Below are 21,515 nucleotides of genomic sequence, written 5' to 3' on the forward strand. Positions count from 1 at the left end.
CTGATTTCAGCTCAGGTCATGATTTCAGGGCCCTGGGATCGAGCCCCATGTTGGGTTCTGTGCTAGACTTAGAGTCTACCCCAGATTCTCTCTCTTCTTCTCCCTCTTCCCTTCCCCCTGCTCATGTGCACTCTCTCTCTAAATAAATGGAATCTTTTTAAAAAAATTTTTAAAGGGCGCCTGGGTGGCTCAGTTGGTTAAGCGACTGCCTTCAGCTCAGGTCATGATCCTGGAGTCCCGGGATCGAGTCCCACATCAGGCTCCCTGCTCAGCAGGGAGTCTGCTTCTCCCTCTGACCCTCCTCCCTCTCATGCTCTCTGTCTCTCATTGTCTCTCTCGCAAATAAATAAAATCTTAAAAAAAAAAAAAAAATTTTAAATTGAACAGACTGGACTTGGCCCAGAGGCCACAAATCAGTAAGGTAGAAACTAGGGCTTTAATATGCTCTGTGGGGGGTGCCTGAGTGGCTCAGTTAAGAATCTGGCTCTTGGTTTCCACTCAGGTCATGATCTCAGGGTTGTGAGATTGAGCCCCACTGGGGCTCTGCGCTGGGCATGGAGCCTGCTTAAGATTCAGTCTCCCTCTGCCCCTCCCCCACACTCTCTTAAAAGAAAATGTTCTGTGGTCTGAGCCCTAACATGGGGGTTATGACTGAGCAGCAGCGGCTCAGGGGACAGAATAAATGAAAGAGACGGGGTAGGCATGCTTCTCTGCCTCTTCTCTGAGCAAAGGAAAAGCTCCTAAGAACAGGAACACAAACTGAGTGTGGAAGGAAAGCTTGGCTCTGAGACAAGAATTTCTAAGTTCGGGGCGCCTGGGTGGCTCAGTCAGTTAAGCGTCTGCTTTCGGCTCAGGTCATGATCCCAGGGTCCTGGGATCGAGCCCCGCATGGGGCTCCCTGCTCAGTGGAGAGCCTGCTTCTCCCTCTCCCTCTGCCTGCCCCTCTGCCTACTTGTGCTCTCTATCTCTCTGTCAAATAAATAAATAAAATCTTTAAAAAAAAAAAAAGAATTTCTAAGTTCATGGCAAAAGGGGGTGACTGTGGGGAGCAGGAGAGAAGTGGCTTCTGCTGTGTCTTGGCCAAGGGACATGCTTGGTGCTTAAACTGCCCTGAGTTCTATTCCTAAGGGAAGAAGGAGGCTTGGCCTATCCATGGGTCGGTCTCTGCCTAGAGTCCTGTTCTGGCTCTAGATGGCCACCACAGAGACCTATGACCTTCGGCAAGCCCTGTGCACTATCTGAACCTTGATTTTCCCCACAAAATGAAGGCTGTGACTATGATTAACAGGCAGAACCCTTCAAGGGCTCCAGGCTGTCACAGGATTGGCCTGTGGGGCTCCTGGTGACCCTTGCTCTGTAGACCTCCCCATTCTTAGGGACTAGGACAGTGTGGTTCAGGAAGCGGGATCTCTAAGTTGTCTGGTAAGCCTGATCGCGTGAGCTCATCCTTACTGCTTCCCTGAATGTGAGAAAAAGGGGGACTCGTCATCCTCCCCACTTGCCAGCTGGGGAAACCAGGAGCCATGAGTTGCCTCCCAAGTCCCCCAGTGGGGAATGCAGGCAGCCTATGGGCCCCTGGGCTAAGTACTGACACTGTGTGGCAACCGGATGGCCCTGGTAGAGCTTGGGGAGTGACACTCCAGAGATGACAGGGATGAAAGGGAATTAAAAGCAGCAGAAAGGTGACAGGATCCAGAAGAGGGGGGAGGCTTGGACAAACCTGTCTCGTCATCCCCTCCCCTTCATCTCCCTTATCACCCAGAGGAACTGACCATGTTTTCTTATCTCCAGCCCAGAAGAAAGTCTTTGCCAGCAATTGTAAAAAACCAAGTGAGTGGTCCTCATGGTGTTTAAAATTATTGTGAGCCAACATTTACAAATTAGATTAGCAAAAAAAACCCACAACAACGTAGACTTCCGGGTTCTCTTAAAGGGTCAGAAGATGCAGCAGTGATGGGTCACATCCCTGCAAGGGCAGCAGCTGCCAGAACTAAGAGGGGCTGCCTCCTTTATAAAGGGCAGACCCTCTCCCTGCAACGGTCCTGACCTCTCACCATCTTCCTCCTTGGGGCCTGTTTCTCCTATGTGACCTCCCTGGCCAACTAGGCATTTCTGGCCTCTGCTTGGCCCCTTACAGGCACTAGAAAATAGTTCTCCCTCCTTCCAGGCCAAAGCTTGCTCTGCCTTTCAGAATCTGTGTCCCTAGTAGATGGCTCTGGTCAAATGGACCTAATACTTTGTCAAGGCTCTGGGGGCCTGAAGACAGGCAGTCCAAATCCTGGGGCGGGGTGGGGTGGGGGTGGGGGGCTTGAAGAGTGACTCCCAGACAGGGGGACAGACCCCTGGAGAGGGGGCAGCAAAGGGGAGGCAGGAGGGGCTGGAGCTCTCTCTCACCATCCACCACCTCTGGACATCTGGAGGCAGATCCATGTTCTCTCGGGTCCACACGGGGGAAATGTTGCTGTTGAAGTGGCTATCAAACCAGTCGGAGGCGCCAGCGTCACCCATGCAGCGGCGACAGGCACAGCTCTTGCCGGTGAGCCCCTCCTTGCTGAGGCGCTGCAGGCCAGCATAGCCAGGCACCAGCTTCACCCGGTGGGTCCCGCCCAGGGCCCCGGAGTCCAGGTAGGGCAAGGTGGCCATGCTGTGGTGGGAGTAGGTGAAGAGCAGTGACATGATGAACACCAGCAGGAAGGCCACGGAGAGGAACCACACCCGCAGGGAGCACTTCATGGTTTGGCGCCCCGAGGGGGCTAGACCACCAGCCTGGCGGGCGGGTGGGTGTCACCGTGGCCACTCCTTTCCCAGCCCACGGACGGGCCAGCCACAGCGCAGCCTGCTTCTTCTGGCACCACGTGCAAAGGGCATAGGGACACGTGCTGAGGAGGGGACAGAGGCAGGGGTCCCTTACCACACCCTCCCTCAACGTAAGGAGGAAGCACAGTAGGCTGCAGTGGCTCCCCTGTCCCTGAGCCACTCGGGTGCCGGCTTATGGCTTCATCGGGTCTCTCTGTCACTAGCTGGGCCACAGAGGCTCTGACTCTCCCACTGCCCTGGCGAGGGGGAGGTCAGTCCATCCCAGCCCTCTAGTCCCTTGGGGTTGCTGGCTGCCAGCTCTGGGGGCCCCCCTCTTTGGCGGCTCGAAATGGTCCAGTCTGGAGCATTCGGGGTCCTTGTGGTTCATGAGCAGACACGGAGGCGGCCCCTCGTCCCCTGCAGTGGGGAAGCCCTCGAACCCCAATCACAGCAGAGAGCACATGGGCTTCAAGTGGCCTGGATTCCATCCGAGAGTCGTCCCCACCTCGGTTGGCCCTCCTGGTCCAACCCCTCCACCAGAGGAGGGAACAAGGCCCCAGTCCTGAGAGAAGAGACCCAAGAAGCTCTGTGGGTGTCCGAAAACTCTGCTGCAGAGACCAAGATCCTCCCTGCACTAGGTTCTGCCCTTCCGCTTCCCATTCGAGGTGCTGGTCCCTTCTCCCGATGGTCACAGCCCCAAATGTGGTTGCAGGGGGGTTCGCAGAGCTCTGGCTCCTGCTGTGAGGTCCTCTGGGGCCTGGGCACAGCGGCTGCTCAGCAGGGACCTGCTTCGAATGCCATCTGGGTCAGCTGAGCATGTGCCGAGCTCCCTGTCAGGGCCCAGCCGTCCTTGGTGCCACTGGCCCAGCCTCGCAGGCAGGCTGCTCTGCCCATCCCCACTCCCCTGAGGCCTGCTGTCCTCCTGCTGGTAGCTCGTGCTCGCAGTAATCCCCTGGCAGGTTCCCCCTCACTCGTCAGGCGCCAGGCTGCCACAGCATGACCCTGGAATTGCAGAGAGGAAAAGTAATGTGCAGATAAAGTGCACACACACACACACACACATTCTCCCCCCAAGTCCCGCCCCCAAGTCCCAGAGGGGACAAAGCTAGGAGTAGAGGAGACGCCCACTTAACCAAAGGGTGGACGAAAGAAAGGGCTTTCCCCTCTACCCACTCACAGATGGCTCTCAGGGACTGCAGAGGAAGAGATTAGCTCGCTCTCTCACTTATTAGCCAGAAGGTAAACAAGGACATAAAGTGATTTCCCTGGAGTCCATGGCGACTCACTGGAAGAACCAGGTTTAGAAAGTTCCTTGTCCATCTTTGTGAGGTTAATTTCAGGTGAAACTGAAGAGAAAATGGCCCAGAGGAAAGATTACAGGAGATTGCATATATGACTCCCCACCTTGGTGCTCTCTACCCTCTGAGTACCTGTGACAAGCTCCTCTGAGCAAGAGACAGGTCGGTGGGGCAGGGCCGGACCTCTGCCCTGGGATTTGCCCCCTCCTCTCCTGGGTGTGGGCTCTAGATGAGGCATTAGCTCAGTGAACCATTAACAATCCTTCCAACTCTGGTATCAGGGAGAGAACCTGACTGCGTCAGGATGCAGAGGTGCTGGGCTCAGCGCCCCTATCATACAGCCGTCTGGGCAGTTGCCTTCATCTGTATGTTATGGATGAGATGAATGCCAGGGTCTCTGGGGGCACAGACAATCTGAGGCCTTGTGCTGTCCTAGCGAGCAAGAGCAGGGAGAAAAGGCTGGTAGTTTGGGGATGGGCCCTGAGAAAAGGAGTCTGAATCCATTCCATGTACAAGGGAGTCTGGGCAAGAGTCAGGGACAAGGCTGAGAGTGGAGGCCCTGGGCCCTGGCTCCATGCCACAGGGATCACTTAAATCTGGGCTGCCTGCCTGTCCCCACTAGCTCTTCTCCAAACCTGGCTAGCCCCAGTTCTGACCTGGCCCCAAGGCCTCACAGCTCCTTGCAGAAAGCCCCAGCTCCAGCCAGCCCTGCCAGGGTCCTCTGGCTGCTGCCGGCAGCTTCAGAGAAGGCCTCTCAGACTCTGTGTTCAAGAACCTCAGCTGCCCCCTCCACTCGTGGCAGCTCAAATTTCTGGAGCCAAGCCAAACCATAAAGCCACCAGGGAATGGAACTAGCACATTCCAATAACGAGAATATTGGTGTGTGTATGCATGGGCTTAACATGAATGATCAGAGCAGCTGCAAGGGAGAAATCAGAATCATGCCATGGGCAATTGGATGGCATGGGATTCCACTGGAGGAAGCAAGGTGCATGAAAGCACTTCACAAGGGTCAGCACTGGGTGACTTCTGGGATTTGGGGGTTCATGTCTAGGGGCCTCTGATGTTTCTTAGTGGGGAACCAACGCTCACAGAAGTAGAGGAACTTGCCTAAGGTCACAGTCTTGTGAGTAGAGGTGAGATCTGTGTCCATGTCTATCTGGTTCCAAAGCTGTCACTGGCCAGGGCACAGAAAAGGGCCCGTGAGTTCTTTCAATGACCAAAGGGCTCTGGGACGAGTGACAAGGAGACACGGAAGCTGGTTCCCAGGGCCAAGAGTGAAGCTTCCCTCACATGTCTCACCCGGGTACCTGGCTCTAATTCCCAGGGGCTCCAGCAGCACCTGCTCCAAGGTGCTTTACTTCGGATGTTTTACTGCACCCATTTGGAAGGCCAGACTCCATGCATGGCCTTTGTCTGATCGTCTGTAAAGAGGAAGCCAGGTCACTGTCTCTTCCCATTCTCCCTTTGCCCCTTTCCACACCCAGCATCTAAGGAAAAGAACTTGGTTTACAGGTCCTATGACCTGGGGAGAGCCAACCACAAGGCAAATGGCCCAAGAAAGCAGTGACTTTCCGAGGGGCCTCTCCACGGAGACCTGGTTTCTGGTGGGCAGCCTACGGTGGCCTCTGAAGGTGGGGGCTGGGCAGAAGCTGGCGCAGGAACCTCCAAAGGAATGTCTCCCCCACTGGGGAAGTCAGTAACTCCTGGGATTCTAACTCAGTGAAGGGGGCACCTGAGATAACCAGCTGCTTCGTGGGGGAGAGGAAAAGCCCTCGTTTTGTCAATGTGTTTGGGAAAAGCAAGGAAGTGGAGTAACCAGCAAAAGCCCTTGCTTTGCGAACCCCATGGCCAAGCTGTTCCCTGGAATGTGAATGGCTCAACATGTGTTGAGGGTAGAGACATGGGGAGGAAATGTTGCTGAGACTAAGAAACATCAGAGGCCCCTAGACATGAACCCCCAAATCCCAGAAGTCACCCAGGGCTGACCCTTGTGAAGTGCTTTCATGCACCTTGCTTCCTCCAGTGGAATCCCATGCCGTCCAATTGCCCATGGCATGATTCTGATTTCTCCCTTGCAGCTGCTCTGATCATTCATGTTAAGCCCATGCATACACACACCAATATAAAAAAGCTGGAGGGAGGACACACACTCTGGTACCCACAAAGGGAAGCAGGCCAGTCTTCTGGGCCCATCTGGCTGCTGGGGACTTGTTTGTGCATTCCACTGATACTTTAATGGGCCAGTGCTGGGCCACAGGGACAGTGTGGGACAGAACACACCCATCCTGTCCTCACTGAGCTTCTGGTCTAGGTACAAATACAAAGGGAAATTACAGGGAGGCACGAAAAAAAACAAAGAGGGCAAAGAGAATGAGAAGGAAACAAGTCTGACCTGTTAAAACAGAGAAGAGGCCCATGAAGCAGGAGAGGGTGGCAAGCGTGGCAGAGGGGAAGGCGCAGAGGGCTGAGGGCCAGCCACAGGGGTCTTTGAAGGGATTAGGATTCATTATGAATCTGACAGCAGAGTTTTGAAGAGGGCTGTGTCATGATCTGATTTACATTTTAAAGTAGGCTCTTGGAGGAATTTTTTTAAAAATTTTAATTCCAGTATAGTCAACATAGTATTGTATTAGTTTCAGGTGTACAAAATAGTGATTCAACAATTCTCTACATCACCCCGTGTTCATCAGGACAAGTGCACTCCTTAATCCCCATGACCTGTTTCACCCACCTCCCCTCTGGTAACCATCTGTTTGTTCTCTATAGCTAAGAGTCTGTCTTTGGTTTGTCTCTCCTTTTTTCCTTTGCTCGTTTGTTTTTTAAATTCCACATATGAGTGAGAGCATATGGTATTTGTCTTCTCTGACTGACTTATTTCACTTAGTATTATACTTTCCAGCTGCATCCATGTCGTTGCAAATGGTAAGACTGCATTCTTTTCTATGGGTGAATAATATTCCACTGTATATACACACCACATCTTTTTTATCCATTCATCGATCAGTGGACACTTGGGCTGCTTCCATAATTTGACTATTGTAAATAATACTGCAATAAACATAGGGATGCATGTATCCCTTTGAATTAGTGTTTTTATATTCTTCGGGTAAACACGTAGTAATGTGATTGCTGGATCATAGGGTAGTTCTATTTTTAATTTTTTGAGGAATCTTCATACTGTTTCCCACAGTGGCTGCACCAGTTTGCATTCCCATCAACAGTGCACAAGGGGTCCTTTTTCCCCACATCCTCGCTAACACTTGTTGTTTCTTGTGTTTTGGGTTGTAGCCATTCTGACAAGTGTGAAGTGGTATTTAATTGTGGTTCTGATTTACATTTCCCTGATGATGAGTGATGTTGATAATCTTTTCATGTGTCTGTTGGCCATCTGGATGTCTTCTTTGGAGAAATGTCTGTTCATGTCTTCTGCCCATTATTTATTTTTTGGGTTTCGAATTGTGTAAGTTCATTATATATTTTGGATACTAACCCTTTATTGGATATGTTATTTGCAAATATCTTCTCCTATTCTTCAGGTTGCCTCTTAGTTTTGTTGATTGTTAACTTTGTTGTGCCAAAGCTTTTTATTTTGATGTAGTCCCTCCCAGTAGTTTATTTTTGCTTTTATTTCCCTTGCCTCAGGAGACATATCTAGAAAAATGTTGCTATGGCCAATGTCATAGATATTAGTGCCCGATCTCTCTTCTAGGATTTTTATGGGAAAATTAAAAACAAAAACAAAACAAACAGTACCAAGAGCTGGGAAAGGATATGGAGTATTAAGAACACTTGCACAGGGCACCTGGGTGGCTCAGTTGGTTAAGCATCTGCCTTTGGCTCAGGTCATAATCCCAGGGCCCTGGGACTGAGCCCTACATTGGGCTCCTCGTTCAACAGGGAGTCTGCTTGTCCCTCTGCCCCTCCCCTCCACTGTGCTAATAAATAAATAAAATCTTTTGAAAAAAAAAGAACACTAACACACCACTGTTGGGACAATAAATTGGTACAATGCTTTGGAAGATAATTTGGCATTACTTAATAAAGACAGACATAGGGCGCCTGGGTGGCTCAGTTGGTTAAGCGACTGCCTTCGGCTCAGGTCATGATCCTGGAGTCCCTGGATCAAGTCCCGCATCGGGCTCCCTGCTCAGCGGGGAGTCTGCTTCTCCCTCTGACCCTCCCCCCCTCATGTGCTCTCTCTCTCAAATAAATAAATAAAATCTTAAAAAAATAAATAAAGACAGACATAAGTATATCCCAGTGGTGTTTTATGTTTTTTTATTTTTTATTTTTTTTTTTAAAGATTTTATTTATTTATTTGAGACAGAGAGAATGAGAGAGACAGAGAGCACATGAGAGGGGGGAGGGTCAGAGGGAGAAGCAGGCTCCCTGCCGAGCAGGGAGCCCCATGCGGGACTTGATCCCGGGACTCCAGGATCATGACCTGAGCCGAAGGCAGTCGCTTAACCAACTGAGCCATCCAGGCGCCCCGTTTTATGGTTTTTTAAAAGAAAAATTAAAAACCATCTTTCTCACAGAAAACATGGTGTGGGAACGGAATGTGAGACTAGAAAGTTCCCCCAGCTGTCCTGGGCTAATTTACCTTATGACTTCCTTTGTGTGGACATCTTCAGAGATTAATCTCTGAAGATATTAATCCTCCTCAGGTTTGGGTGGGAATGAATGGTTTCTCTCTCAAAGGCTGAATATTTAGAATCACTAACAAATCCAGCGAGTTCAGCCTGCTTGTAATTTTAAGCAGATTTAAAGCTTAAGGTGAATCCTGACAACAGGTTAAGTATAGTGCTTCATTTACCCCCCAAATCTCACCCCCACTTGGGGCAATCTGCTTTTTTCACTGGGGTTTAATTCACATGTAATAAAATGCAGAGGTCTTTCAATGTAAAGCTTGATCAATTTTGACCTATGTAACCACCCATTTGAAAACACAGCATTTCGATCACCGCAGAGTTAATTCCCTTGTGTTCCTTTCTAGTCAATACGCAGCAGTCCGCCACTCTTCTGAGTTCTTTCACCATACATCACATTTACTTGCTCTTCAAATTCATATAAACACATATTATGTACTCTTGTGTATCTGGCTTCTTTTGCTCAGTGCAATGTTTTGGAGACGCGTCTATACTGTACGTGTCTGTGGTGTGTTCTTTTCCACATTTGGACATTTGAGTTGCTTCCAATTTGGAGTTGTTATGAATAAAACTGCCCTGAACTTCTTGTACTTGTATAAGTCTTTTTATGGACACTTACTCTTACTTCTCTTGGGTAAATACCTGGGAGTGGAATTATTGGGTAGGTGTATGCTAAACTTTACTAGAAATTATGAAATAGTTTTCCAAAGTGGTTGTAGCATTTTACATTTCCACCAGTAATTTACAAGAGTTCCATTTGTTCCATGTCCTTGAAATTTTCTATTTTTAAAATTTTAGGCCTTTCTGACAGGTGTGTAATCAACTCTAGTATTTCTACTACCAGGTACATATGGACATATGCACTAAGAGACATAACAAGGATGTTCAAGACACCACTGGGTAAGAGCTGAAAACTGCAAACAGAAAAAAATGAATGAACTCTAGTTTCAGACACCAGTAGGGATGAATGTGTCCAAAAAACTATTACGTTGAGCAAGAAGAGTAAGTCCTGGATGAATGTCAATAGTAGGAGTTCACTAAAAGTTAGAAAGTATACAAAGCTAAGTGTATGCCTCTATATATAGAAGATAAAACAATACAGAAAATCAAAGAAATGTTGTAAATTCAGAAAATTCCTCTGGAGGGATAGGAAGGTAGATAAGATCAAGGAGGGGCCTACAGAGGCTTCAGAAGTACTGGGTAATGCATTTCATTACTCCTTAATCTAGTTGGTGGAAACAGTATTTTAAATTTTCATTCTTTAAAGAATATATATATGATATAAAATTTCCAGATTAGGCAAATTCATAAAGCAGATAGTGATTGCCTAGGGTGGGGAGTTGGGGGGAGATAGGGAGTGAATGCTAATGGGCTTGGCATTGCCTTCTAGGTGATGAAATGTTCTAAAATTGTTTGTGGTGATGGTTGCGTGACCATGTGAATAGACTAAAACCCACTGAACTGTACACTTGAAATGGGTGAACTGTATGTTATGTGAATTATAACTCAATAAAGGTGTTACCCAAAATAAAAGGAATGGGACAAAGTAGAATGGGGAGTTAAGTTGGGAGATACTGCAGAATGTCTGTATGCTGGTAGAGTGAAAAGTTAATGCTGCAGGAAAAAGAGAGGACAGTCAAGAAGCAAAATCCTTGAGTAGTAAGAAGGGATGGGACCCGTGCCTACATGGGGAGGGTCTACCTGAGAAAAAGGAGGCAAAGCAGAGCGTGGGGCACAGACACAGGGAGTGATTTATTGTTGGGGTTGGACACTGACAGAGAACAGTGTGAAACAGTCCTCTAAAAGACAAGAGAAGTCACATGGAAAATTAAGTAGGTGGCAGAGCAATGCTGGGTCTTCTAACTGGTTTGTGGTCACAAATTTAGCAAATTTGGTGAGACCACTCAACAATACATATCCCCTGAATGGCTGGCCGAGCTTGAGATGCTGAGGCGGAACAGAGGAACTGGTGACCATAATCCAGAAGGTCAGGGGCAGCAAGAGCTTTGAATAATGGATGGTCTCCCTCCCCTAGAGCCTTCTACCAATCAAGGGATGCATGCTTAAGCAACTAATGGAAGCTAAAGGGGGCCTATAGCTTGCAGATAGAGGAGAGGAAAAGCAGGTATATGGGATCAAGCAGCAAAGAGAACAGGGTGGGGGAGACTGGCTTTTGGAGGGTAGGGCAGTTTTAGAGCCTTTCTCTGGTCAGTTCCCAGGAGACAAGCCATCGAATTAACCTAATGAAACACAGGATAGCACAGCCTCAGACCAATGCAGCCGAACACAATCTTCTTGGCAGGCAGAGAAAAGAAATGTCAAAATAAGGCTCGGAGGATGGGGGGAAGGGGAGGCTTGAATCTGGAAGGGGTGGGGAGAAGGAAAAAAAAACAAAAACCCAGCAAGATGCTGACAAAGTACCCTCTTTCCACCCACTGACACACAGCCTGAGGTTGTGTCCCAGAGCCTCAATGTAAAGGCATCAAACCACAGATTACTCATACTGCATGATGTTATATGAGTTTCTGAGCATTCTGGGGCATAGCCTCTCACTTAGTATTCACAGAAACCCCAAGACTAACTGAACGAGGTCAGCCAAGCAGTAAATGACAGAGCTTTAATGCCACTCCAGGTCTGATGGCCCCAAGGCCAGTGCTCCTGTCACAAGCACCCACTGGCTACTGCAGAGGTTCTTCCCACTAACTGGGGTATGACAGCTGAAGGGTTCTCTATGCCCCCAGATCCCTGCCAACCCAGCAACCCAGCAAACTCCCTGCCTCCTGGGTGTGGCAACAGCCTACCCCGGCAGAAGGTGCCCTGCGGGGGGGGGGGGGGCAGTCATTATCTTGAGGAAGAGGCCTGACAGTCCCACCCTCACACACATCTCAAACCCAGTGAGGCATGCCCCTGACGTGCCTGAGAACTAGTTGCTTCACCTCTGCATGTTTGGCTAAGTCAAGTCATCTCATTCCAACATCTTGGCACCAACCCCTGGCACAGCCCTATCATAGTTCTCCTAGTGACTCAGGCCCTCCTGGCGCCCCAATGATAGACCCCCCAGGCAGCCTGTCTCTCCAGTGCCTCCCTTCCTTGACTTCACATCCACTCTGAGCCCTCAGCTCTGGTACTTCTGCAGCTGCTGCTCAGGGTTAGCAGTCAGGAAACCAGAGAGCAAGAGTGAACAAATTTCCTCAAGCCCATGGTCATCACTCTGGCTAACTTCCAATTAGGTCCTAGAAAAATAACCCATCAGTCTTCACTATGAGAGGATCCATGTTGCACCTTAAGAGGTAGGCTCTAAGGATAGGAATGCCAGGCTGTGCGGGATGGGAGAGGGTGGGACAGGGGGAGCACTGGGATGTGGGGCTCCTTCCGATCAACTCCCTGCTCCACTCTGGCCGAGCCCCGCTCCACACTCAAGGGGTCCCACTTCTTTGTTCTTGTAGAGGAAAAGTCCAGGAGTTCACCATACACATGCATGCTAGGGCAGGAAGCAAAGTCTAGAAAAACACCATTATCTGAAGAGTGAGGCCGATGAGGCCAGACAGAAACAGTTGGGGAGAGAGGAGGAAAGATGAGGCAAGGAACAGAAAGTCATTTAAAGAACAGAACCTGCTGGTGACAATGGCCAGAGGCATTCCTAGTAAGTCCCTGACTCTCACTGGCAGGTCTTCCCATGCTCCAGAACATTTATTTGCTTTTTATCCGATATGATAGGTTTTTTTTTTTTTTAAGATTTTATTTATTGACAGAGAGAGAGAGAGAAAGAGAGCACAAGCAATGGGAGTGGCAGACAGAGGGAGAGGGAGAAGCAGGCTCCCCGCTGAGCAGGGAGCCCGATGTGGGGCTTGATCCAGGGATCTTGGGAACACGACCTGGGCCAAAGGCAGATGCTTAACCGACTGAGCCACCCAGGTGCCCCTAGTTTGTTTTTTTTTTTTAAACATGAATGTAATCCACCATATTTATGCATTTGGACTTCTGTTATTACCTTACTTTGTGTTTTCTCTTCACTATTTCTTTAGTTCTTTTTGCTTTCCCTGACTTCTGTTGGATTGACATGCTATGCAATCCCTGATCCCACCATTCTTTTTCCTCCTGGCTTGGAAATTATACTTCTCTTTTTTTTTTTTTAGTGGTTATCTTACATTGTTAGCATATATACGTTTTTTTAATGAAGTGTGCAAGTGTACATTTAACGATGAAATTCCCTACTTCATTCTAACCTTATTCTTCCCTGACACTGTGGTCAACAATTTGTTTTCCTTTTTTTTTCTTTAATTAAAAAACAAATCAGACACTGGATTTTTGTGTCTTTTGCCATCTGTAGCAGGCCCTGCTGATTGCCTATCAGCAGCTACTTCCCTTTTTTTCTTGCCAACAGAATCCTGATTTTGCTCAGGCAACAAAGGAGCCAGTTCCAGGAGAGGAGGTGAGCCTGCTGGTGCAAGCCAACCACAGTAAGCCTGCTCCCTTTCATCTGGAATTGGTCTAAGCATGGACGAGCTAGGGCCAATGAGACAGAAGGAGACGTCTACAGGGGCTTTCTTGGGAAGAGTCTCCTTCCTGAAAAAGAGGCACGTTCAAAAGCTTCCTTTTGGCTAGCATCTCCTTGCCTTCCTGCTCGGGATGTTATGGGGAAATGATAGATGCCTGGAGCTGCAACAGTCATCTCAAAACCATGAAGAGACGGGCTCCCTGCTCAGCGGGGGGTCTGCTTCTCCCTCTGACCCGCTTCCCTCTCGTGCTCTCTGTCTCTCATTCTCTCTCTCAAATAAATAAATAAAATCTTTAAAAAAAAAAAAAAAACAAAAAACATGAGGAGAGAGATCTTACACCCTGAGGATGGCAGAGCAGGAAGATGGAATGATCCAGGGACCACTGCCCCAACCCTGGAATTCCCTACCTCCATATTTCTCAATATAAATGAATTAACTATTTTTTTTAAAGAGTTTAAGTCACTGTGGATTATTCTGTTACTTATAGCAGAAAGCATCCTGACATACTGTCCTATAGTTAATTGAACTTATCAACATTATGTGTCAGTTTCTGTGCTTATGATGGTGCTAGCAACCCACTTCTTTCCCTGGGCTTTTCTTCTTAATGAAGCATACCTTTAGTAGATCTTTTAGCAAAGGTGTGTAGGGGATAAAACTGCTTTAGTATGTCCAGAAATACCTTTATTTCACCTCATTCTTGATAGTGGGTGGAGAGTTCTAGCTTCCCTAAGATACCCGTCTATCATCTTCCGGCGTCTATCGTTGGTGAGATGTACATCAGTCTAATCGTCATTCCTCTGAATTCTTGTTTTCTCTGGTAGTTTTTAATATTTTCTCTTTATTCTTGCCTGCTATTTCACTATATGATGCCTAGATATCTCTTTATTGTTTGGTATTCATGCTATTTCTTCAGTTCTGGAATTCTCAGCCATTCTCTCTTCAAATATTAATTCTTTGCTGTTTTCTTGAGTCGTATCTGGAAATCCTCTTAGATGCATGCTAAAGCCTCTCAATCTGTCCTCCACGTCCATGCTGCCTTCTGGATGGAGTCCTCAATGTCAGCTTCCAATTCATGGATTCTCTGTGTCCAGGATAGAGTTCTATCTATTGTTTCAAATTTGAATGACACTATTTTTCACCGCCAGAATTTTTAGTACTTTTCATACTGACATTTTCCTGTTTCTTTTTCCTTTCATAACTTCACTTTCTTTTTTTTTTTAAAGTAGGCTCCACACCCAGCATGGGGCTTGACCTCATGACCCTGAGATCAAGAGTCACATGTTCTGCTGACTAAGCCAGCCAGGCACCTCTCATAACTTCATTTTCTTTTCTTTAATGGACTTCATATTTCTTTATCTCTCTGAAGGTCCTTAACCTATTTATTTTAAAGACACTTTCTAATTACTCTGTTATTTTCATTTCTTCTGGGGTAAATTTTTCTTTGATTTTTTTTTCCTTTGATTTTTATTGGTTCTTTTTTCTCGTTAGTTTTCCTCGCATGTTTCTAAACTTTAGTGTATAAATTCATCTTCTCTCTCTTTTTTTTTTTCATCTTCTCTCCTATATTTTACTTTTGCCTCCCCGTCTAGGGGTTTTCACCTTTGTCTCCCACTCCTGCAGGTCCTCTGGCTCTCCCAGGCTAGAATCAAATCTAAGAGCAGTGACTCAGCTTAGGTCCAGGATGTGAGGTTCTTTCTCTCTAGATAAGCATCTTTATAATAAGTTGTAGCCCCAGGACAGGGTTGGAAGCAACTTTTTTCAGCCTACTTTTCCAGCCACTGGGTTCAAGCAGTGTACAAACTCTAATCCCATGCTTCATGTGGAGAACTTTATAGCTCTGTCGCTCCAGATTTCCAGCTGCTTCTTCCTGCTTCCAGACTCAGAGACCAGCAGCTTCAGCCTTGCTCTCCTCTTTGTGTTCCTGCTCCATTTCTCATTACAGGGATGTTTGTCGTTTCATGTGTGGGGAAGGAGGGGGAGTGTATGACTATGTTTTTAGAATTTTATCTTTTTGTGTATTACTGCTATGTGTTTAGATATAAATTTACAGTGCCATCTTGACTGGATGAGTTGGATTAAACCATCTGTACCAAGGAACTGGGGATCCCTGCCAATATCAGTCTCCTGGGAAGGCATATCAAACCATCTCTAACAAGATTCACAGAACTCCAGCCAGCACTCTGAAGGAAGCAGACTGAGATAGCCGGGGGTAAGCTAATCAATTAAAACTATTCTCTCCCATCCCCACCCCACTTTCATTCCAGTCTACCGTGGGTGTAGGGATGGGGTGGGTAGACATGCAAATAGGATCTCTCCTATTCTCTAAAACTATTCTCTCCCATCCCCACCCCACTTTCATTCCAGTCTACCGTGGGTGTAGGGATGGGGTGGGTAGACATGCAAATAGGATCTTTCAGATGTGGTCTGACCAGGCCTTCATAGGGGAAGGCCACCCAAGCTGTCAGCTTCTCTTTCATACCACTTGACCACTCTGCAGTCTTTTTTCTGGGCAGGGAAAAATGCATATTGGCTGTAAGGACACCCCTGATGAAAGGCCCATCTTACTCTGAGGTCTCAGCCTTCAGTTTCAGTTACATCATAAGAGCAGTGGATTGGGGCACCTGGCTGGCTCAGTTGGAAGAGCAGGCAACTCTTGATCTCGGGGTCATGAGTTTGAGCCCCATGTTTGGTGTAGGGATTACTTAAACAAACAAACAAATAAACAAATGGAGGAGGAGTTGGAGGAGAGTAGTGGATTCAGGAGCCAAATTCTAGTCTAGGCTGTCACCAGGCAGCAAGCCACTTTCTCTTTTCATTTGTTTTCCTGAACAACCAAAAGAAAGCAATCCTACCTTCACCCTCTTCTTCACTGACTATCTCCTGTTTGGTCCTGCTGACACCACTTTGACTTCTAAGTCACTGCAATCTACTTTCTTGACTTGGACACTTCCTTGTTTCTTTCAGCTTGTAATGCATCCCGAAGGTTCTGCCCTCAGCCCCTTTGCTTCTTTGCCATCCACTTCCAAATTCATTGCTACCCTTCTACTCTGGGTTTTATTTTTATTTTTTTAAAGATTTTATTTATTTATTTGTTTGTTTGTTTGTCAGAGAGAGAGAGTGCACATAAGCAGGGGGAACGGCAGGCAGAGGGAGAAGCAGGCTCCCTGCTGAGCAAGGAGCCCAATGCGGGACTGGATCCCAGGACCCTGGGATCACAACCTGAGCCGAAGGCAGACGCTTAACTGACTGAGCCACCCAAGCGTCCCATACCCTGAGTTTTAGACCCACATTCTCAACAGCCTCTTTAGCATGCCCATATGGCACTTCAGACTTAACAAATTCATCATCTTCCTGCATCTGAAAGCATATGAAATGGGGTGCCCATAAGGACCAAGGTCAGACTCTTTAGCACAGCATTCAGAGACCCCCAAACTAGGCCACCTCCTAAGCTTCATTTCTCACTATACCCTATCCTCTAGGGGTTATGAACTAGTTTGGATCACAGGCCAAATCTGGGCCATATTTATTAAGATCTTATACAGAGCCTAAAAAAGACACGTACATGTTCATCTCCTTCACTCAAAATATAAACTCTGGTTGGGCACAGACCATGTTATTTAATTCATCATTTCTGTATCACTGTGGGACCTAGCACTGGCCTACATATAACAGGCATCAAAAAATACTTGTCCAGCTGAGTATCATCTCCATATATAACCCCAGGATTAGAAGAATGAGAGGAAGTCATGGTAATGAAGAAATGCTTTGAAATCATTTTATAAATCATTATATAAGGATGCAGATGAAGTGATAATTATATTCTGCCTCCACTCTTCCACTTCTGACTTTCTACAAGTGAAAGCTTTCTCCAATTTCTTGTGGACTACCAAGAAACATGTGGCCTCAGGTACAAACCAGATTTAACAAGTCAGAGGCAGTGGGAAAGGTGTGTGTGTAAACAGTCAAAGTGCCGCACTCTTAAATTTCTGTCAGCAGAGACACACCAGGGCTGCTAAAATGGAACTCTCTCTTCAGTCATTCCCCTAGGCACTGCAGACTGTAATTCTTTCCAGCTAGGTCTTGGGAGATCTCCCATCTGTTCACCCCAGCTCAAAGCCCCTTTCCAGTCAAGCCTCCCAGAAGAAGAAAGCACCCAGAAAAAATTGGACTCACATCCTGGCATCACCACTTGTCAGTGATTAACCATTTAACCTCTCCGATCTGCGTCCTTATCTGTAAAATGGGAATACCATCCATCTCTGTAAGGGTTTCTATAAGGATGAAAGGCATAAAGCTTCTAGATCAATGCTTGTGTGACTGGGTTGGGTAGGTTTAGGGTCACAGTTCGGCCAGCCTCCAGTTTGGGCAACTCTTCCAGGCTGGAGCCCCATGACCTTGGACAGGCATCATGAGGATAGCCTCCACTGCACAGCCCCAGCTCCGACTCCTCAGCACTCCCATCCTCACTCCAGCCTCTCCCGAGCCAGCACCACCAGGGTCTTGCTCGAGAGCTTCCTTTCCTGGCTAATCACAGGTACTGCCCCTTCCCCCCACCCTGGCAAGCAGCAGCTCCCAGGGAGGTGGGGTGGACATGTAGACCTGAGGTCTCATAGTCAGCTCTGCTCTGGCTGACCCTTACCCCAGGCTGCGCAGAGAGGAGTGCTAGGTCTATCCTGTGGCAGAGCTTATGTGTCACAGGGCCTGTCACATCTTTCCTGACTGCCACTTCACTAGAGCATATAGAACACAGGCCTGCCCTGAGCTGGTTTTAAACAGCTCCCCGAGGCCCAACCATAGTTGTCTATGGGCTCTCTAGCCGCAGATGGCAGCAAGATTCTAGAAAAGACAAAGTTAATAAGGAGTTTCTCCATAGGGCTGAAAACCTCAGACATTAAGAGAGGCAGGAGACAGGTGGAAGACCCTGAAGGCAGGAGATTAGACAATAAATCTAAGTTTCTTTGGGGACTTTTAGAGGAAGCAGGAGTGGGATGAAGGAATGGTGGCCCAGGGCAAGACAGAGAGGAGTCTGGAAAGCTGGGAGCTTAGATCTTACTGCCCAACTCTGCCGCCCTGGGACAATTAAACTTTACCGTACCACCTCCCAGGGACAGGGGACTATGGTGCCTATAGTCTGCTCTGATTTTCTTTAGAGATAACGTTCAAAGTGCCATGTGGCTTGGCTATTCATCACTGTTTATGGTTCAGATCTCAGTCATACCACAGATGTATAACTGAAGAGCTGCAGAAAAGCTGCTGGGGCTTCCTTCTCCTTCTTTCTGCACTTGTCTCGATGTCTGTGTTTTGAATCTCAAGAGAAAAGCACAGGATGCATTCGTTCAACAAATACTTACCACCACCAAGAAGTGGCAGACCCCATGGAAAGGACCCCAGTCCTCTCCATCCTTGGATAGCTGCATCACTGCCACTTAGCAAAACCCTCCTTTCTACGCCTTGTGGATCTTGCTCCGTCAAAGAGCAGAGAATGGAGTTCATCTGTTTTGAGGCCTCTCCCAGCCCCTCCAGACTGCCTGCCACCCAGGGCTTCTTCATTCTGCCATCCAGGCTTCCCCTAGGAGGGCTGCCCTACCAAGGGTATGCCATGGGGCAGATGACCTCAGAGACCGGCATTCCAAGTCCCAACTGTGGGCCTCGCCCTCTAAAAAGGTGGGATCTAGTGATGTGTTTCCACAGCCTATCCCAGAGGCCTTTGGAGGAGCATATCAGAGCAATACCCACCAGCCAGAGCACTGGTGGAGAACAGAGCTGAGGGTACCAAGAAGGAAGAGATGAGTCAAGCCTTACCTTACAGCCCGCCTTAGGGAAAAAGATCATGCTCTGCATCAAACTCATTTTTTAAAAGATTTTATTTACTTATTTGACAGAGAGAGAGCGAGAGCAGGAACACAAGCAGAGGGAGTGGGAGAGGGAGGAGGCTTCCCGCGGAGCAGGGTGCCCGATGCGGGGCTAGATCCCAGGACCCTGGGATCATGACCTGAGCTGAAGGCAGATGTTTAACAACTGAGCCACCCAGGCGCCCCCTTTTTTTTTTTTTTTGATATTTTATTTATTTATTTGACAGAAAGAGATATTAAAGAGAGAGGGAACACAAGCAGGGGGAGTGGGAGAGGGAGAAGCAGGCTCCCGCCAAGCAGGGAGCCCGATGTGGGGCTCGATCCTGGGACTCTGGGATCATGACCCAAGCTGAAGGCAGACGCTTAATGACTGAGCCACCCAGGTGCCCCTGCATCAAACTCATTCTTACCAAAGGGATCCTTCCTTGCTCTTTTCGGAAACATGGGTTAATCCAATCCTCCTCAACACTGGCTCCCTGCAAATACACACACTCCCTCTACCCTGAGGTAGGGGGAGTGGGTCTAAGAGAAGGTTTAGAAGAGAGTCTTCTTGCACTCCATCCCCCTCACCAGAGGGAGTAAAAGGGAAGAGAAGTAAATGGTTTCTCCAGGTAACTTTCAACCCTCTTCTCTCCAACCCTGCACCCACGTGGCAGGGAATCAGCCAGTGAAAACATGACCCACCACACCCGAACAGGTTCCTGGAACAATTCTAGGCAGGAACCAGCAGACTGAGAAGGAAGCTCCAGGGGCTGGGGGCAAAGGGCAAATGTGCTCCCAAAGGAGTGTGATTCACACAAAATGGTGGAGAGGAGCAGGGCATTCCCTCCCTAAATTCCAACCAGCACTCTTTCTCCCAGCCCTTGGAGAGCAAAACCAGAATTCCCGACAGCTTTCTGGCCACTTCTGCCCTCTCTTTGGGGAACGGAACAGGACTGGTGTTTCTGCTTTCTGCCATTGCTCTTTCTTGCCCCTTTCCAAGCCTGGACCATGGCTAGGCGCTCTGGACGGGGTTCACCCACCCCTCTACCTGCACGCACATGAAAGGTGGCCACCTGCAAGAAGGCTGAGGCCTAACTAGACCCCAGGAGGGGATGATGAAGAAGGGATGAGCTAGGGCACATACAAGTCTTGGCAATGCACACCTAGGGAAGGGAGAAGCTATTCTTCTAGAAGCTTCCAGGCCACAGTCGCTGTGGCTCAAAACTCCAGCTAGGCCTTGGCCCAGGCCGAGTTAAAGGACTTTTCTTAAAACTCTAGCATCTATCCCCACATCCTCTGTGAGAGGATAGGGGAGAGAATGCCATGGAAGAGGTCCTAACCCAACTGCCAGCACCGTGAACCTGCAAGAAAGAGGTCCAGGAATCAGGGCGACCGACTGCTTCACTGGCAAGAGAGGCTGTGGGACGGGTCTGTGCAGTCATTGCATACGCATGACCCAACAGGATTCCAGGCCCTCAGCAAACCAGACGAAGACACCAGTTCTTCCTGCGTGGCATAATGAGACGGGCTTAGCCTAAAGCTCGAACACAGAGGACAAGCTCTGACCTTAAGAATGCTGATAGAGCTTCTGGGCCGCGCGAGTCCAGAAGTGATGCTCTCTCGGAGTGCACCAGCTCTGGTTCCAGAATTCTCTCTCCCAGCCCCAGGGCCGGAAGTCAGGAGCAGCACCCTCACTTGGCGAGGGCTGGTACTATGCGTGAAGGTACAGGAGAGGCTCTGTCATCAGCCCCAGTAATGTGCCACACCTCTTCCACTGGGCTGGTACAAACCGGTGGCTTAGCTTTTTGGTCCTCGTGGCCTAGCCGAGCCACCCGGGTGGAATGTCTGCCAGGGCCTCTGGGACCAGGCAATACCATGAATATAACAGTCCGGGCTGCAGTCTTGGAGGCCCACTCTGCACAGAGCAAATTTCTCTAAAGGGCTCCACCCGTAGCAGGGTGTGGACAGCAGGCTGTAACTGATGGCAACCTCCCTTTTTCTATCCATCCTGCCCCCACATTTCCTTGTGAGGTGGTGGTTCTTTTGATTTTTTTGTGTCTTCATCTGAACATTTGGTATGAAATGGGAGCGTGCACACCGGCAGGCAGCAGCGCGGAGCGTGGAGACCCGGCTCCTGCGGCCCGCTCATGCGCCAGGCAGGACACGGAGGCCGTGCTGCAGGCTGGAGACGCAGCTTTGTGGCCAGGCTCTTATCTACTTCCTCCGTCAAGACTAGATGACTTCAAGGGGGGGTTTTTTTGGTTTGGTTTTTTTTTTTTTGAACACAAGACAGTCTTTCCCCCCATCCACCCCAAAAACTCCCATCGACCGGGCCCACTTCTTATCAGCTTCTATTCTTGTAGCCCAGTGGGAGGAAGGAACCAGGTGGGGAGACTTGTACAGTTCCTGACAAGATGAGATGTTGGAGAACCAGCA

The 21,515-nt window shown here is 48.5% G+C and overlaps 1 protein-coding gene across 1 annotated transcript in view; it reads right to left on the minus strand.

Annotated features, from left to right (window-relative positions):
* The window catches only part of ST3GAL2 (ST3 beta-galactoside alpha-2,3-sialyltransferase 2), a 49,886-nt gene that overhangs the window by 13,130 nt on the left and 15,241 nt on the right, over positions 1-21,515 (minus strand). Inside the window, exon 2 of the mRNA XM_045890759.3 lies at positions 2,395-3,798. Coding sequence (XP_045746715.1) covers positions 2,395-2,733 — 339 coding nt within the window. The 5' untranslated portion in view covers positions 2,734-3,798. The remainder of the gene's footprint in view (positions 1-2,394; positions 3,799-21,515) is intronic.

This window comes from Mirounga angustirostris, unplaced genomic scaffold (genome assembly GCF_029215605.1).
Source record: "Mirounga angustirostris isolate CCGP_5_RB_7025 unplaced genomic scaffold, mMirAng1.0.hap1 SCAF_16, whole genome shotgun sequence".
NCBI lineage: Eukaryota > Metazoa > Chordata > Mammalia > Carnivora > Phocidae > Mirounga > Mirounga angustirostris.